General features: G+C 41.1%; 1 protein-coding gene across 1 annotated transcript in view; it reads left to right on the top strand.

Moving 5' to 3' along the window:
* The window catches only part of LOC111865142 (lachesin-like), an 801,402-nt gene that overhangs the window by 466,241 nt on the left and 314,627 nt on the right, over window positions 1-20,534 (top strand). The window contains exon 3 of the mRNA XM_033751702.1: window positions 20,213-20,310. Coding sequence (XP_033607593.1) covers window positions 20,213-20,310 — 98 coding nt within the window. The remainder of the gene's footprint in view (window positions 1-20,212; window positions 20,311-20,534) is intronic.

Below are 20,534 nucleotides of genomic sequence, written 5' to 3'. Positions count from 1 at the left end.
GGCTACCGTGACCGGCATTGTACCATGTTTATGCATATATATTTCTAGAGTAAGCTTTCTGTAATATAGATAATACGTGACATTTAATGATCTCTGTGGATTTTGGGGGATATTTGGTCCATTAGGTGGGAAAGAAGTCCTCTATGAATTCGGTGCAGCTTGAATTATAATGAAGAAAGCAGTTATCTTGGATGTGGCGCCGTATATATGTTGTGTTAACTGACGTTAGATTGTTAGCACCTGCTCACGCTGGTTTCTCGTTCGCGGATTTTCTTTTTTCTTCAACCCTGAAGATGGATGCGATGCGTTCCTCCGAAACGTCAGTTAACACAATATCTACACGGCGCCACATCCCAGAAAACTGCTTTCTTCATAGTCACCTCCGCGAAAACCTCAAATCTTACATGAATTATAATGATAGTTGAAATGGAACTGAGAATTATCAAACTTGGTTTTTACAGCGTAAACAGCAACTTACATTCAGCTCTGCACGGCCGAGACCCGCCCAAATTACAAGCCTGTGCATCTCAGGTGTGTTATCAAGAAGCAAGAACCAGTTCTTAAAAACATTACAACCGCGCTTGTAGATTGCCGCCTGGTTCTTTGAAACAGACCATAGACATTAATACAGATTCTGTATGAACCGTTTTTATACGTTAGAAACTGATAATATGGCGACTATGCGAAATGTTGTTTTATCTGACGCAGACTGAATATTTCATAGCGGAAATATGCTCAGAAATATGTTGATATTTGTATAATTATTAATCTCTTGTATTTGGAAGCCTCAACTTATACATTGAAGCATTTGTGGGTAAAGTTGACGTTATCAGTTATATACGTATATTTGTTAGTATTCTGATTTTTGTTACTTTTGCAGACTGATCGAGTGGAAATCTCATTTGATGTGATTCCTCTTGCGATGAAGGAGACAAATTGTGAACCGAAACGATGGCACGCCTCATTGAACTATGTATTGTACCTACGGGGGGGGGGGATTATTGGAATAACACTTGTTACAAGAACAGTAAGGGAATTGCGCAGTTGTTCCTGAAACTTTAGCTCTTTTTTATATAGATTACGTCAATTTGCGATTGCTTCACTGTAGCGAACAACCAGGTGTTGGATCACGCGTACTTTGTGTTACACATCTGGTTCCAGTGCGTGTGTGTGCCCGACCATGCTAATCTGTACCGTTCTAATGCGAGGGCTTTTAGGTTAATTGCAGGGATATTTACTAAATACTAAGGGTTTTCACCATCGAGAGCATTTGCATTGCTCCCATACTATTTCGTAACGATTTCATATTTAGAACAAACTTCTCTGTTTCTAAGGTAGCAAAATATATGAGGTCAAGATCTTAATACAGTCATTAATTAAGAATTGTCACTCACTCACGCATGGAGCTGAGCCCTTCTTGAGAAGCTACCAATTTTGCAGCCACTCAAGAATTTCTCAGCATTTTATTGAACTTTAAGGTTCATAACCGTGTTCACAAGTGCCTTCGACTGATCCCCATCCTAAGCTAGATCAATCCAATCGATACCAACCCATTTTATCTCTCTAAGATCCATTTTAATATTGTCCATTCACCTACGTCTTGGACTTCCTAGAGGTCTCTTTCTTTTTGGCTTTCCCACCAATATCCTATATGCATTCCCCTTTGTCCCATTCGTGCTACATGCCCTGCCAATTTAAATCGCCTTGACTTGATCATTCTAATTATACTTGGAGAAGAGTACAAATTCTGAAGCTCCTCACTATGCAGTTTTCTCCAACCTCCTGTCACTTCATCTCCCTTCGGTCCAAATATTCTCCTCAAAACCCTGTTCTCAAACACCCTCAGTATATGTTCTTCCCTTAATGTCAGAGACCAAGTTTCACACCCATACAGAACCACAGGCAAAATTATAGTTTTGTATATTCTAATTTTTATATTTTTAGACAGCAGGCAAGAGGACAGAAATTTCTGAACCCCAATTCAGTCTCGTCTTAATTCCCTCCTGAATCAGATTTTGATTTGTTATAAAGTAGGAATAATTTTAAAACATATAGAATTGAACCGTTGTATCCTGTTAGTGCCTATGACTTGATTTACATTAGAATGAAGCTTCAACGGAAGATAACAATAAGTTGCTCCTAATCATACGAGTACTGATGACTTTAAGTTATATTATTTACACTTGCAATTGGCGCTGCGGTCGACTAGTCGCCAGATCCTCCAAGATGGATACAGTCTTGTATAGCTCCAAAAGTTTAAGTCGCGGTTTCTAGCCCTGCTTATAACACGGATATACCCGAATAATTTTCTACTGTATTGTTCTGTTTTAAGTAAGACTCCTTGCAATGAAAGTTTCCCGACTACAAAACCATACCAGGTGTCTGTAACGAATCATTTTAGAAACAGTTAAAATCGGGATAGGCCAGAAGGCTTAATGTGTGGAAGCTGATGGTAGTTTGTTTCTAATGAGTACCATATTATGAACTGTTTACTGCGAAGGTCTCCATGAAGTACTGTAGCCATTCTTTGGTGCTACTAACTCCGGCAGAGAAATTCGACTAATATCAGGCCGTGTTGACTGGCCACGACTTGGATGGTTAGGGGGCTTCGGGCGTAGGAGGTTCAACAGTCAACACCAATGAGTTGTTTAAAGTCTTTATTCGAATTGCACTATTCAAATAATAACTGCTCCGTAGTGATCCACTTATCTGATTTGTGGATTTAGGCTCCATTACTGGTTACTATCACACCAAGTCGATATGAACCACAAAGTGTATATACGGGGACCAGAGCACGTGTACTCCTGGTGAATGTATGAGGGGCAGTCAAATGAAAACTAGTCAGAAGCCAAAATATATTAAAGAACATTCTTTATGTCAAAAGTAATCTCCAAAACTGTTACTATATTTTTCCCACTGGGAGATAAGATGGTTAATCCCATCCTTGAAAAAGCTTGTGGGCTGCTTACGGAACCACGTCTTTACCCAGCCACACACGTCTTCGTCCGATGCAAACCGATGTCCACGAATGTCTCTCTTCAGATCTCCAGAAATGTGAGAATCACATGGGAGAGATCTGGGCTGTAGGGGGGATGTTGAAGCACTCCCCAACCAAATCTCTGTAGCGTATTCATCACAGAGTTGACAGTGTGGGGGCGCGAAGAAGGATAATGCCATTGGATAGCATTCCAGGGCGTTTTGACTTCATGGCACGTCTCAGTTCCTCCAAAGTGTCTTCATAGCGCTGTGCTCTGATTGTGGCCCCATATCCGAGAAATTCGTCAAGCAGAGGGACCTTGCAGTCGAAGAAGAACGTCATCATCACTTTACCGGAACTTGTGTGTACGGCTTTGGATTTCTTCTGCTGGGGAGAATTCACGTGTTTCCACTGTTGGCTCTGCCGTTTGCTCTCGGGTTCAAAATGGTAGCACCAAGTTTCGTCTCCAGTGGCAGTACGGGACAGAAAAGCATACTCTTCCTCATGGTATCGTTGCAAGTGAGCCAGTCATGCAGCCATTCTCTGAGTCTTCTGTTCTTCCGTGAGTTAATGTGGAACCCACTGTGCGCAGATTTTGTTGTACAGCAGGTGTTTTGTCCAGTGGCGTGTACGGAACCGTGACTTGTTCCAATCAAAAGATTAATTTTTTCCACAGTGATCCGTCGGTTTGCCCGGATATGACCATCCAACGCAGCAATAACATCAGGAGTGATGACATGATGAGCCTGTCCTGGACGAGCATCGTCTTGCAGTATCACACGTCCCTCTCGGAATCTCTTATACCTCACCAGCACACGCGAACGTGACATGCTGTGTTCGCCGTAAACAACAGATATGCGACGATGAATTTCTCGTCGTCATACTCCTTTAGCAGTCCAAAAGCTCGCTACACTTCGCTATTCTTCTTTACCCGCCTCCATTACTGATGTTGGACGACCACACGTAGCGCTAACCTTACTTCCAATACAATAAACAAACGACTAGTGTGCAAGAGCACGTTGTCACTGTGCTTTCCCGAGTCCCCATCAGATGTTCGTACCATAAGCAAATTCCAGTATTACCAACTTGCGCGTCGTGTGTTATGGGTTGAGACCCGTTTTCATTTGACTGCCCCTTATACATTTCAGAGTTCTCCGCCAAGCACCTCTGAATTGTAAATATCTGCCCTGGTTACCCAAAATTCGGGCAAAGGCCGTCCCACTTCAGATTATGATTGGCTGGACCGGGCAGACTGGGAGGTTCAGGGGTGAACTTTGCCACCTGCTGCGTGGCTGTCAAACGGGAACTTGGGGCAGCATAAAACGACGCTGCTAAAATTATGACTTCCCCCGTCAAAGTTTAGGATTTCTAAAGAACCCGGTCTCGTGTTACGCATTAACTTGACTTATTTACGGATGGGCAGCTGGCTTCAAGCTTCACCCAAGCCACCTGCTGCTTGTCTCAGGAGGAAATCTCCAACTGTGAGACGAACGTGACACAAAGAAATCAATTGACCATCCCATAAGTTGGACAGTTACAGTTTATACTCGCACGCATAAACAAAGAATTTTCTCTCATGGCATCAAATATTAAAAGCTGCCACTGACTATTATAAACTGTAGCGCAGAAAGAATCCATCTTCTAGGCTGTAACAGCACGTGTTTCGGCAGAAGTTCACCGATATTTCGGAAGAACTCACTGGCTCCATTTTCAGGGTCGAAGAATAAAGCATGAAAAGGTACCAGCAAGAATAAGCCTGTAGCCTTTTCTTGGTAATTTCTTTCTTGGCTTACTCTCCGGCTCTGAGGACGGACGCAGTATTCTCCTCCGAAATGTCGTATAGAATTGTACAGGCTACATGGTTTTATACCGCCGTGAGAACATGAAGTCCAAGAAATAATCAGATTTATCCTGATTTCAGATGTTACAAAATTTTACATGATCTTTGTTTCAATTTTCTGAATAAATCTTAATATTCTTTTTATAAGTCTAATGCATGAAATTGTTACTTACTTTGGAATATTCATACTAAATATATTACTAAAATGAATGTGACAAAGACAAATATTTTTCCTGTTCTATACTGGAAGCGAAAGGCACAGTTATTTCACTTAGGCTTAATACTATTTTACACAAATATGATCGGACCTGATAACATATATAAAATCCTCTTTACAAACTCATGGGATCGTCCACTGATTTTTCGCACAGGGGTCATACTGGGAAAAATTATACAACGCATGAACTGTAAAAGAAATCGGTACTGCAGGTTCTCATTTATTATCTATTTCACGAGTCGTGCTTTTGTCTACAAACGTCACATGAATGAAGAGTTTCACCAGATAAGTCAATAAAATATTGCACTGTCTACTTTTCTAGAATACACGACATTTCTCTCCCATTGTTATACGTTCCCTATTGGTACTCATCCTGTACATTCTACTTGATGAATGTAACCGGAAGCAGGGATTAAAATTAGTGTTTGTAACACATTCTACACGTGCACTAATAGATTATACATAGCTATAAGGTATTTATTTTTTGTTATAAGCATTATACATAGCAGTTGTCCGAAATTTCCAGATCAAAATCTAGCTTGAATGTTAAGTCCAGTACCAGTAAAATTAATCGTCACTAATGGGATAAGAGAGGAGAAAGACAACATCGATTTCAAAATAATTGCAGTTAGAATATCTTTTATTGTGTTTTTGAAAATGTTTTAGGTATTTGAAAGCTTATAATAGGGGTACCAGTCTTACTATCTCTCTACTTGAGGCGAATGTAAAAAAGAGGTAAATTTGTCCCTGTGCTTAACAAATTAAGCGCTACACCATGAAGACCTATGGGGTAGTGGATGTATGGCTTCATATTTTGTTGACTTCGGCAGTAGTTGGAGGTGAATGGTCGGCTTCACGCCCCGGCCGCTTTACCCCCGGGAAATAGCCTCTGGTACCCATTGCGTAAGAGGTTGGGTGGACCCCAGAGCCGGTCTGGACGATTGGAGAAGTAAAAATTCTTGACACTGCCAGGACTCGAACTCCAACTCCTCGATCGTCCAGCCCGTAGCCAGTCGCTATACCGACTGAGCTATCCCGGCTCCTTGAGGCGAAAGTAATGTGCTTAATTAGGAGGAAGAACTATGAAGCATAATTGAATATGACTTATAGCAAGGAATTTGAATAATTTAAGACGACAATAATTTTTGTTTCACTTACCCTCCTACAGAAGCCGGTGCAATAATGGCGCCTCACAGATGAGTTGTAGGGATAATTACTTTGTCTCTTTGCTTCATGGTAGGGAGACAATCCACACAGAGCGACAGTGCGCATTATGAGCTTCCCACCATTAGGCCTCCATGATCTTCCATTTTGAGTCTCTTCTTCACGGAAAAAACAAATCGTGGCATTATGAACGTCACCTGCTCTGAGGCAAACTAAGTGACATCGGGTGACACGCAGCCTAATAAACTCAGAGTGCAAAATGTAATAAGCGTACTAGAAGCGAGCGACTTATTAAGGAAATGGCGTGACAATTCAACAGTAGACATTATGGGTTTCTGAAACTAACGTTTCCTTGGCTGCACGAAACTGGAATATCCTACACCACCTACATAAGCTCCTTGTACAATACATAAAGTTATACATAACATCACTTCGAGTCAGACCGCTTGTCAGAATGTTGGATGCTATTTATTGTTTACTGCAAAATGTTGGATGAAGAAACAAAAGAAAATACAGCGAGTGCCTAATGCATGACGTCATTTTCTGGATTTCCATTTCTGCTTCTAATCTGGTGTAAGATTTAGTATATTTCCAACTGCTCACGCTGGTTCTTCGCTTGCGGATTTTCTTCTCTTTTCCTCTACCCTGAAGATGGAGGCGATACGTTCCTCCGAAGGAAGATTAAATGCTTTCTTCTTATCTGTTGTTTGTTCAATTGCAATTGGAGGTCACATCTGAAAGATTATTACAGGTTTTATTTGTGTATAATAAATGGGATATGCAGTGGAAACAAATGTCATTTTGGTAAATATAAGCTACCCCTGTAACATGTCGTGGAGGCCCATACGGTTGTGAGACGTCGTGGCTCCCACATTTCCTCTAGATATTCGCCACATAGATGATAGTAAGGTTGTCAGTCTTACTCGTCGGGAGCTCTTTACCCTCCAGGAAAATACCTGGTACTCATTTCTGTTGAGGCTAAGTCGACCCCAGTGCCACAGTATAGTTTGAATGATGAGATCAATTGAAAAATCCAATAACCTCATCGGGAATCGAAACTGCGACCTTCCGGCTTGTACCATAGTACCTCAACTAACTACGCTACCGCGTGCCCTGTTTGGTAGATATTAACGAAAGAATTATATAATGTGTACTGCAGATTATGAAGAAGGTGAAAATAAAATACACAAATAAGATATTTCAATGCCAACAGATTATTAACACTACAATTAGGATTTTGGGTGTGACTTCTGTTTTGTTTATAGAATGGCATCAGGATGAACATAGCTGACAAAGCGCCTAGTACAACTGAATTCAAATCTTATTTATTTACTCTGTACTTTGTGCTCTGTGTTGTGTTCAGTTAGAAGACACCCACTGCTAAAGCTTCAGACAGCAACCTGTTGTAAAATTGTTACCATTTTTGTTTTCAATAACTCTCCTGTTTCAAACACAATTTCTAGCAGCCATTCCTTCACCACACGACGGCCTAATATTCGCTCGACCAGTCCGTCGAACCCGAGTCTCCGAGTCCCCGAGTTTGGTAACTTGCATGTTCTTGTGCACGGTAATCAGATGTTAGTGTACGATTTACTAACTTCTTTGTACACAGAAGAAATAAAAGTTAGTACATCGCCCTGTAATTTCATCCTCAGGGTTATCGTCCAGCCCCCCCCCCCGTTATCCTCTCCCATTATTCCTTAAATCTGTGTCTGAATTTCATCTTAATTCATTTGAAGACATGAGGTTTTTTATTGCTAGTGCGGTGGGACTATGTCCCTTGTACTGCGGCCACTTCTGGCCTATTGTACCAGCCCCAGATGATAGGTGAGGGTGATTGTGGAGCAATTGGTGGAATGAAGATTGCCGGGGGAAACCGAAGTACTCGGAGAAAAGCCGCCCCAGCGCCACTTTGTCCACCACAAATCCCGCTTGACCAGACCCGGGATTGAAACCGGGCCGCCGCGATGAGAAGCCAGCTACTAACCGCTTGAGCTATGGCATGGCCAAGACATGAGGTTACAAGGGAACAGTTCAGAACAGTTTGGTATGAAGCCATTGCGGAAACTGGAAAGTTTCTGAAAAATATCATATTTGTATCTGTCGCTTTAAAGTGCGGTGAGGTGCTGCAGTTGTTAAGTAATGTCATCATATTGTCTGCTACGGTCAACTATGTTGTATTCTCATGTAACGCTCTATTTGAAAACCTATACAGAGCCGGGAAGACAGTCGGGATAAGGTATTGCGCACTCAAATCACATTCTGACTTGTGGTCACATTTATATTTATTCTGTAGCGTAAAGAATTTTAATATGAAATTCCAGAACGAATAGATGGCTTAGAAGATCGAAGCGTAGGTGAGAGAATAATATTAAAATGGGTCTTAAATTAATAAGATATGATGGCTTGGGCTGGGTTTACCTGGCTCATGATAGGTTCCAGCGGCGTCTGAGAAATAACTGGAGTAGATGGTATCAGTTTGGTGTCATATCAACTAAATTTATAATTTGTCGATATTTTCGATTTTTTACTTAGACGTTTGATAGTTGTAATTCAACCTCGGTAAGCCCTCATAGTCTTGTAAACATGCTAATGGACTTACGGGTTCCATGAAAGGCAGGAAAATTTGACTAGCCGAGTAACTTTAACTTTGCAAGAAGAACTCTACGCCACGGAGCCAGTTTTATTAACAGATGATCGTGTGATAGCTCAGGCGATTAGTCACCGGCTGCCCACCGCGACGGCCTGGGTTCGAACACAGGTCAGCTCATGTGGGATTTGTGGTGTAGGAAGTGGCGCTGGGGCAAGGTTTCTCGTAGTGCCTCGATTTCCCTAGCCAATTCTCATTCCACCACCTGATCAAACTCGTCATGATCACCATCCGGGGCTGTTACAACAGGGAACTTAGTGGCCCACGTACCAAGTGGACTCAGCCTCACCCCACCCAAAGATACTAAAAAAAATAGTTGTAGTAACCAAAGTGCTATTATTAATAAAAGTAACCAAAATAATACTGTATTATTTTGAGTGAAAGTAACAGAAATCTCGGGATATATATATTTTGTTCTGCTGACTGAACTCCATACAGTCATTCGCCTGAAATGTATGATGTATAAAAGTTGAAAGTGAAAGCTTTCCTTTCTGAACTCTCGTGACTTTGGAGTAGTTTCCAAGAAGTTTCGGAAGCGGAGTGATGCGATCCTCGCATGGAGTGTAACTTCTTAATGCATTACAAACAAGTCTGACAACAAGATGCTCACCTTCTCCTGTAAATGTGGAAGGCCTAGTGGAAATATCCTTGAATAATATTATCTTCTGCGTTTGACGCGCCGAAATCTGCTGTATGGTTTGGTTGCAGGTGTAGATAATACAAGGAATGCTTAACCAATCTGATCAGACAACCCAGTTTGGATATTTCTCGCATTTGGATCCCCCTTATCAGCAATGAGGTTACCAACTCACAGACATGATAGCTTTTTCATGGATTTCTGCAAGATTTTAATCTCGAGCTTTTAGGTTTTTCTCCACAGATGGCACTAGCAATAGGTATTACATGTCTTCACAAATTTTCCATTTTTTTTTGTGCATTTGTGCTGATGCACTTGATTTTGTTCGCTAGATTTGTAGCATAAATTTCTACCTCCCTTTCTATCCTATTTCCGTGAATGTGCGTGCTTTATTACAATTTTTATTGCGTATTTTCTCGTTATCTCCCTCTGAATTAGACTAGTCTCAGGTAATTAAATAGTTGTAGTGAATCTGACCTAGATTCTCTAGTGATTGCGGTTTCCTCTTTCTAACGGATCCAATAAAGTAGATGTCTCTCCCATCACCTGACGAAGATAACAGATCCAGTTTCCGAATATTGTGTTTCCTTACTTCTAGAATACCGGCCGGTGGACGAAGTCCGAAAACCCAGTAATTCTGAGGCTGATAGTTGCTAACTGTCGGTTCGGAGGAATGTATTTCAGGCTCGAAGAATAGGACCAGAGAGTAAACAAACAAGTAGCAAACAGGAGGGCGTATATTCTTATTTTTTTTTTGCCTATTCAAAGGCTTAAAGAAATTATGTAGGCAGTACAATCCCCCGAAAATTTAGCAAATTTCTACCAGACTACAGAGCGTTACAGCCCAACACGTGACAGTACTTTACAGACGGCAAATGATATGCGCTCAGACATTTTTGTCATCATCTTGCTGTGGGGCAATGTACGAGTAAAACTTTCACCCTGGTAGTTACCTGGATTTTACCTCAGAACAGAACAACGTTTGAGCGAGCAAGCTGGCCCAAGCGGTAACACTTTAGGTTATAACACTTTAAGTTATTCCTTATTCGAAATTGAGCCGGAATACGGACTATCCTGACTGAAGTTAATCATGGTCTTTCCCTTTTCCTCCATGAAAATTTTGAGACATTAATTTAAATTTGTTTTTGGCCGCTTTCTTACAAAATTTTCCCAATTTATTATGCATTGTCAAATCTGCGACGCCATGTAGTCTGAGCTACCCACAGCATCGTTAAATAAATATACAGAAAGATGCTTGTGTGTCTGCACTGTTGCTGCGTGTGTAATTACACCATGTCTACAACGGCCACTTCTGCAGAGAACTGGACTTTGAACGAGATCTGGCCATTTGCGTGAATTGGAAAAGTTCTACTTCAAGGTAGGCTTGTAGTAGCCTGTAAAAAAGAACTCCGTGGCCTGCAGTCCTCAAACGAAGTATACCGACCGAGAGACCATCAATTATCGGCGAAGTTAGTACCAAATTTCGGATAGAGGGTGTCACGTGGTCAGCGCAGCGGATCCCCACGGCCGTTAATCTCGGTTTTCTAGACCGGAGCCGCTATTTTCTTGAAATAGCTCCTCAGTTATCCTCACGAGTCTGAGTGGACCCCGTTCGAAACCCACTTGTACTAGCCTGTTCCGTCTAGAATATTGTACATCAAGCATCTTCTCGTTCACTCTACATTTCTTCGACCGTACGATTTGCATTCCTTAGCCTTTTGCATCAGTCTTGAAAAGTACATTATCAAGATGGGAATATGTCGCTTGTTTCTGTAGCCTTAGGTTCTATCTTCTGAAGCATTGTATTTGTAATTGACATTTGTTAGAAGGGAGAAAATTAATAAATGCTATGGTGTACACCTTGAAACTTCAAAGTAAGATCTCTGAAGTTAAGCACTTTATTTATAGTGTTCAACAAAATTAGCATTGAAGTGAACATAAACAAATACGCAGTCATTCTTAATTATTGTCGTGCTTCCACGGCCTATACTTTTAAAATCGGAAAAAATAAAAAAAATAAAATGCTTACGGAATATGAAAGTGTAACTCAAAAGGTTTTATTCTACATAGCTCCTTTTGCAGAATCCTGCTCCTAGTGGTAGCTTCTTAGTTTGTGAAGCTGCAATGAATAAAATAAGGAATAAGATAAGGAACAAATATTTAGATGCGTTGCAGTAGATATTCTTATATTTTTATAACCCTGCTCAAGAAGCAGCTTAAGATCCTCAAGAAAGCCTGCTCCAACTGAATGTTTCTCACTCATGCTTTGGAACCTACAGTTTCCTTCCCTCAGACCTGCAATGCAAAACAGGCTAGAGAGGCACAGGGAATCTATAAGATTTCAAAAAACCATCAAGTTCTGACTCCACGTATACCTGTATTTCATCTTGTCGTTTGGCCTGTTCTAATCATTTCAAATCATGATCCTCGAACTTCTGTCGAGAATAATGGATCAGCACCAGACGCTGGTAGTATCTGACGTTTCGTAATTAGTTCATCATAGTTTTGTAGTTGTCACTGTCTGATGGAATGAATTAATTACGTCGGTGTAGATATCTTAATTTTCTTACAGAAACACCAACTTTACCGTCTCTGTTTCAGTCAGAATACTGAGTTGCACACACTGCCAGTTACGTACTGATGTGCTAGTACACGCATTAGAGGATACGGAATGGGTCCTGACCGGCATTACAGTCTCTTTCGGGATTCACGTTGCGCCATACTTCCATTTATTTAAGATTCTTCACTTTGTGGGCAGAACTAATGATTAAAGTTATTTCTAACTATTGTGTTCCCACATAAAATAAAAACACGGATTATATATCAACATCTAAATAGTCATCATTCACTGGCCACGAAAATGTACCGGAAACCTACCCATACTGGTCGTTAACTGCACTTCAAACTCACCCACTCATATCACGTAAAAAGGGCAGTCTTCGATAGTCCGAAAAGTCGAACGAAGGTCATATGTCAGGATCAGAAAGATTTGAACAAGAAAATTTAAAATATAAGTCATGATCTGATGTTTAACAACCACAAGAATTCGTTCACTCTGTAATGAAGCCATCGACAAGAAATCGCTCTTCTTCTGATAAAATATACCAGGGCACTCTCTAAAGGGTATATCAGAGAAATTCAGACGGATAAGGAACCGTTTAAGATACTAAACATACACTCCCTTGCACATTGTTGAAAATTGGACCAGTTAGAAATGGCCAACAGATGAAGCATTGTGTTTACAGCATCCCGTGTGATACGTGGCAGTTGTTAACAGCGATGATTCAAACAGACCTTTACAAGTACGCATTAAGGAGCACAAATATAACCCGGCACAGGGTTTGCTGGAAATATCAAAATTATCCCAACATGCATAGGAAGAAGACCACAAAATTTGTTGGAAAGAAGCGAAGGTTTTACAGATTGATCCCAGCAGCACATACACAAACTACCAGCAATCCGCCCACATGTGTTTGATAGATCAACCGATCAGTGAACACAGCCTGGGCATCTCTCCCACCTGGACTCGTATTATCGCAGCAGAAGACAAAAACTACATTGTATTGTTACCATATGGAGAATTCGTCTCTCCAGTGATGATTTCTATCATTATAGTTCTCTTGTACAAGGCCTGAAACGCGTAGATATTTTAATGTTTTAATGTTTTGTCTTAGCTCTCGCAGGCGGTTTGTGCTGTGCTTGGCTTGTATACCCAAGCTTGGTGTTGGCAGAGATGTCCAGAGATAGGGACTAGCTCTGTTGATTGGGCCCAACTGAGTAAGTTTTACCTGCGTCACTCACTCACTCACTCACTCACTCACTCACTCACTCACTCACTCACTCACTCACTCACTCACTCACTCACTCATAGAGCTGAGCCCTTCTTGAGAAGCCACCAGTTGTGTAGTTACTCAAGAACTTCCCAGAATTTTATGGAACCCGAAGGTTTATTGCCGTGTTCACAAGAGCCTTCCACTGGTCTCTATCCTGAGCGAGACCAATCCAATACATACCATTCCATTCTATACCTCTAAGATCCATTTTAATATTGTCAACCCACTAATGTCTTGGTCTTCCCTGTGATGTACTTCCTCCCATCTTTCCCGCGATATTCTATATGCATTCTTCATCTCCCCGATTCGTGCTACATATCCCGCTTATCTCATCCTCCGTGACTTGATCATTCTAATTATACTTGGAGAAGAGTACAAGTTATGAAGCATTTATTCTTTTTATTGCTGGTGAGGTGGGACTAAGTCCCTTGTACTGCGGCCATTTCTGACCTATTGTACCAGCCCCAGATGATAGGCGAGGGTGATTGTGGAGCAATTGGTGGAATGAAGATTGGCAGGGGAAACCGAAGTACGCGGAGGAAACCTGCCCCAACACCACTTTGTCCACCACAAATCCCACTTGATCAGACCTGGGATCGAACCCGGGCCGCCACGGACGGAAGACAACAACTAACCGCTTGAGCTATGGCGCGGCCCTTTGAAACATTTAAGTGTCTGCCTACATATGAAAATAATATAATGGCTGTATATAAATTTAAAGTTACAATAGATGTTGAAATCATCCTGTAGTAGTGAGAACAAAGCAGACTGAAAGAGTGGTGCTGCAGGGCCGGGAACAGAACGAGCTGAAAGAGTGGTGCTACAGTGCCGGGAACAGAACGAACTGAAACAGGTGCTGCAGTGCCGGGAACAGAACGATCTGAAACAGTGGTGCTGCAGTGCCGGGAACAGAACGATCTGAAACAGTGGTGCTGCAGTGCCGGGAACAGAACGAACTGAAACAGTGGTGCTGCAGTGCCGGGAACAGAACGAACTGAAACAGGTGCTGCAGTGCCGGGAGCAGTTTCAAGATTCGGTAGAAGTAGGCTTGTGTGTGCTTATAGTGTTTCCCGATCCGAGAGGGGGCGACTGACTCTGTCGATCTCATGGTTCTGTGTGCTGTATATTCTTATGTTTTGAATTTAAATCTAAACCCAACTACAATTTACAGAGCTATCCAGACAGGTACGATAACATTAGTTTATGAATCCTAGTCGTGGTGCGCAGTGAAAAGTATTCTACGAACTTTCGCTTTTGCTCAGTTGTTTGTCCTTGACAAATAACGTGGAGTATTCCTTGGATCCATTCTCGTGTCGACCCTGCTGGCTGTTTCTTTCATTCGTGACTTCCTGCGGTTCATCAAGTGGGGCGGGGGGGGNGGGGGGGGAGCTATCGATAGTGCCTCAGAGTTAGCTACGCTACAACCTACTTAACAATACATATTATTTATAGCGGAATTGTGGGCCTGTTTTGTCTATGCGGAGCATTGAAATATATCTCATTTGCTAAAAATAAGGTAGTAAAAATATTCCTTAGAAGCACAGGTCATTACATTCTGCTGCGTAATACATTTGATAGCAGAAATAGCTGCAGAAAAATCCAGGTTTACAGTTATTATTGTACAGCGAATATTCCATGCAGCAGAGACGACAAGCGAAATTATACATTATTTTTCGTCTCCACTTGATGGGAAAAATTTTCATCCTAAACCGACACTCGCAAAATAAGTCACTGTACATTGAATACCCATAACATTTGCAATGTTATGCGTATAACAATGTTACGAGCTTCAGTTCACTGGGCAATTAGTGCAACACGAAAACAGATCCATCGATTTATACAGATATTCGTATGCATTATATGTTATGTGTTCGCCAGCTTAGTGATCCCCTAGAAGTATTTCAGTAATTTCTGCGGTATAACTGCGGTCTTATCATGAATTGTTACCGCAAGAAATCCCTCCAAACTCCCAGCCTCCCTTTAACAGTTTATATCCTCTGAAGGCGACTGTATTATTACTCGAGTATTACAGGACTATAACTGGTTCCAGAAGTCCATATTACTGTGTGCAGGCTTATGTCAGGAGGTACCAGCACTTTGGAGGAACACACTGCTTCAGTTGAACCCAGGCAGTCCGTATATGTTCGTCTGAGAAGTTGTTTCTTTGCAGTATACTGCCCCTGTCGTTAGGGTTTTACCGTGAACATAGAGGCATGTCCCCCTGAAAGTTTGTACCCACCTACCAGACTGCTACAGGAGCGAAGGTAGCATAGTCAGTATAGCGACTGGCTTACGGGCTGGACTACTGAGGGATCGAAGTTCTAGTCTAGGTAGGATCAAGAATTTTGTCTTCTCCAAATCGTCCAGACCGGCTCTGGGGTCCACCCAACCTCGTATCCAGTGGGTACCGGGGTATCTTTCCCTGGGGGTAAAGTGAAAGGGGCATGAAGCTGGCCACTTACCTCCAGCTAGTGCCGAGGTCAAGAACATATGGATTTATACATCCACTCCCCCATACGCCTCCATGTCGTAGTGCTTAATTCGTTGAGCACAGGGACAACTTTACCTCTTTCTGTATCACAAGCTAGTACATCACGATGTGAGTGTTCTCTGCAGTGAAAATTTCGTACGCCTTTGAGGAAGTTCTCATTATTCGAATCGCAATATTCAGCACACCCAAGGCGCAGTAAGTACATGTTCGTACAACTGTGGAATCAAGGTGGACTAAGAATAAGGAGAAGGTCCTCTGCCGCATAACACCCTATAACTTTCTGCAGCACCTGCCTTGCGGTAGATTGATCGAGTCAAGTCAAGAAAAGAAATCTTAGTGGCACACAATGAAACAAGTATAGAAAACCCACCTCGTGGTGCGTCCACTATTAATCTTTTTTAGTGATCCAGTATTCGATATAACCAACACCTTGGAAGCACGAGGGAAGGCAGGCAGGGAGGAGATGGGCTTGGGACACGCGATCCAATGCATCACTTCGGCACCTTAGTTTGGGGCCGCATGCACGACCCCGTGCTTACTCGCTATTTTTCCATCTTTCTGTTGCGAGAACTGCTAAAGCGTTATAAATCATGGATCCCATAATCCCTCAACTTCCATTACAGTTGGGCCAGCACAGAGAGACTTCACGTGGAGATGATTAAGTTTGGATGATTATCGCGTCCTGTTTCTCCGATCCGGGCCCACTGGAGATCTAATTTCTAAGTAAGTCGATTTAATTTTCAGCCTCTTTTACTTGATGAAGGGCGAATTTCGTATCAAACACGAACGTCGTCAGTAAAGTTATAAAAGGATATCAACTCCGTCCAACAATAGGACGACATTAAAAGTCCTGTTCATCAAACAAAGAAACCACGACGTGGCAGACATTCAGCTTCTTTCAAAGAGAGGCAGTGTGAAGGACACGATCCACATTGGTTCTAAATTTTAACAAAGCCTTTTTAAACCACATTTGTAACAAACTAATTATAATAAGTTACAAATATTTTAATATATTATTGGATATCGCTGTAGTTCTTAAAGGATCAGAATTTATATTCATGGAATTGTAATAATATTGTATGTATGTACTGATATTGACCAATCACATTGTAATAGTAGGTAGTTTATGCCCCTATTGATATGTCCTTCTGAAGATGGTCTCTAAGACCGAAACATGTCAAGGATGAAAGTTAAAACATTTATCAGTCACACTAGACGGAGTTGATAAATTTTCATAATATTGCTAGTCTGACGGACCAGGGTGAACCAAATCAAATTCGTCAATATAGCGTTGAAATGCTCTCTAAAAGAAAAGTACAACATTGAAATATCTTTCGTCCGTCGGATCAGGGTTTCTAAAATATTCAGAAGCGAAGTAATTCAAGTTCCATGATATAAAAAAGAACGCAAGCACCGAAGTAGAATTTCATTCGAAATTGGTTCGTAATAAACAATTACAAGGAAACTTTGACGTAACTTTTCTGTAGCTACCCGAACAATGTGTTTCATCTATCAACCATTTATCATTCAGAAATGCGCAATCGACTTATCGGAAAATTATTGGTCTCAAGCTACAAGTATTATGGTTTTGGACATTATTCATCATCCTGTCTATTTTTTAAAAACCGTCTTGTTCATTTCTCAAAACACAGCTTTTCGGAGACTGGATTCTATCCCCGTCCTCAGGTAAAACCTACTCAGTAGGGCCCAATAGACAGAGCTAGTCCCTATGCCCGGACGACAGGGATACGGGCTAGCTCTGTCTGCTGGGCTAAAGTGAGTATGTTTTACCTGAGGACAGGGATGGAATCCAGTCTCCGAAACGGTGTTTTGAGAAATGAACAAGACAATTTTTAAAAAATAGACAGAACGATGAATAATATTCAGAAAAACAATAGTGTACGTGTAGCAATGTACCATCGTCACGAACTTTTAGATCTGATTAGTTTCAAGACTTCTAAAATCTTACGAAGCATGATTTCATATTTAATACAAAGAATAACATCCGTAATTTGGTATATTTGAACATGAAATATTGTGTCTGAACACTTTCCAGGAAAGCACCAGATATTTTTCATTTTTTTTTTAATTTTTTTAAATTTTAAGAAGTTGAAAAACTTTCAGAAATTTGGGAGTGATAAGAGCAGTTGATATTATGAAACGTGTTGAAAAGAGAAAATTGTAATCTTAAAAATTTGCAATAATGAACACCCCTAAGCGTAGCAATTATAAAAAGAACAATAAAGTCAATAATTTTAGGTTAGAAATTAGTACAATGTAGCCGGTCTTCCTACCAGACGAAAGAAAGGTATTACACAATACTTTATTTACTAAACCGAGCTGAGTAATCTATTAGCTGTGACAACCTTAGTCTTTGTAGACCTTAGTGTGAATGTTCATACTAGGGTTGCTGTTTATTTCTTTTTTGCATGGTGTGAAATTTGGGACCGTCCTCTCCATAAAGTGGTTGTGTTTAATAGTCATTATAACGGTTATGATCTTATTGTACTTTACTTTATGGATTCATATATTCAGAAATGTGGACCTCTACTTCCAACTTAAAGCTTGTCGCTCGATCCTTACTCTACCATGGCACTTCCTTTGTCTGCATACACGAAAGGGCGAAATTAACTTTCACTCTTCTTCTTCTGACTATTAGACACGCAAAAACTACTCGTACTTGAAGGTCTATAAATGTCTTTTTTCAATTTACATATGTTGACACAACATTTCACGTAGCACGAACAGTGTTCTGGCATCCATTTGGGCAGCGTAAATAACTTTTTGTGGCTGTTTTGTACGAACTGTATTGAAATCGAAGATTGCTATCTTCTGGGACGCGATGACCTACATATCTGCCAAACAACACGGAATTGCTTGTTAGAAGACAACAATTTTCATAGACACCACCTTGAGAACTTCAAATTTAACTGTATTGAAATAATTGAACGTGGTATAAGAGACACCACAATGAGCATCCTACTCCTGTTTCACGCGCGCACACACACACACACACACACACACACACACCATTAAAGTATTATTTTTTATTGCTAGTGGGGTGGGACTAAGTCCCTTGTACTGCGGCCACTTCTGACCTATTGTACCAGCCCCAGATGATAGGTGAGGGTCATTGTGGAGAAATTGGTGGAATGAAGATTGGCTGGGGGAAACCGAAGTACTCTGAGAAAACCTGCTCCAGCACCAATTTGTCCACCTCAAATCCCACTTCACCAGACCCCGGGATCGAACCCGGGCCCCGCGGTGGGAAACCAGCGACTAAACGCTAGAGCTATGGCACGGCCAATTACCATTAAAGTAACTGTTGTACTCAAATTGGAATCTAGAAAGGCGATAAAATTTTACCACTTCTTATAAGAGAGACCTTCCTGAAAAAATACATCTTTATTTTGGGTCATGAACCTTACTTCCATAGTGTGCCTTATTAACACAGGTCGCTAAAATATATATACAAATTCCATGAGGTTGAACTCAACGTGCAAAGCTGTTAGTCACTCAGGTAGTTAGAACTTCAACGGAATCTGAAGACTCATTACTGTGTTAGCAAGAGCGTATCACTGCTATCTATCCGAAGCCAGATGAATCCAAACTACACATTCACATATTATTACTTTAAGAACAGTTTGAATGCAGTATTCCCATCTATTTACAACTCTTCAGAATTGTCTAGGAAGTTTACATACTAAGATTTTATAAGCGTTTCTCAACTGTTCAAGGCGTGCTGCATTCCTAGTATATCTCATGCTCCTTGAGTTGTTTGCCTTAAAAATATTTGGTATAGTAAAAAGTGTGAAACCACTCATTATGTATTCTATATTTCTTGATAAAATGTCTCTTTAAATTTTCTATCTAGGGCACATTATATCTTTTTAGATAGCCTTTGAAAGATGAATGAATTCCGTATCTTTTATTTCGAATTTAATGTTTCAGTTATATTAGAAAGAAGCTGGACACCACGTACAGACGTTGAGAGAGGCTATGTAGCTAGGTATTTTGATGGCCCGTATCTACTCTTCTTTCTGTACCAGCGTCGGTTTCGTTCATGATATCTGTCAGGTTGATGCGTTCCGTGAAAGAGGCGCACACACCGAACGAGATCCGCGCTAGTTCCATAGTAACTGAAATCAGTTCTGCTCCTGTGGGACGCATGGGATAAGCTATGCCGAAGGCGATTATGTACGTGGATGAAAATACGAGAAAGGCACAGTAGAAATTTCCCCATACAGTGTGGTGCAACAACGTACGTGAAAGTCGAAGATAAGACGTGATCTGGAAATTACATGACTTCGCTTGTCTGATAGTTGAACTGAGCTAGAAATAAAATCAATTTTCCTTGTTTCCTATTCGAGTTGAAGACGAGAGTTTCTTTTTGTTTGTTTCAGATGTACCGAAGTTCGGACAGCCCATCAACAACGTGACGGTCCCCGTGGCCCGAGAGGCGACACTCGCGTGTGTCGTGGAAGATCTCGCCACGTACAAGGTAAAGTGGTCATATTACGCTGTAACATTTAGAGACCGTCATGTAAAAACTTCGATAAATTTGCACACATTTGATTCTCAGCATCAATCCATATAATTGTTTGTATATCTGCAGTCTTATAATTTATAATCCTGATATTTAGTGTGTGGGGGTATGCGTTAGAGTAGTTGGTTGAGACACTATGCTACAAGCCGGAAGGTCGCGTGTTCGAGTCCCGATGAGGT

This window comes from Cryptotermes secundus, unplaced genomic scaffold, assembly GCF_002891405.2.
Source record: "Cryptotermes secundus unplaced genomic scaffold, Csec_1.0 scaffold92, whole genome shotgun sequence".
In the NCBI taxonomy this organism is placed as follows: Eukaryota; Metazoa; Arthropoda; class Insecta; order Blattodea; family Kalotermitidae; genus Cryptotermes; species Cryptotermes secundus.
The sequence above is the reverse complement of the archived record's forward strand: the minus strand, read 5'-3'. Positions and strand labels throughout refer to the sequence as shown.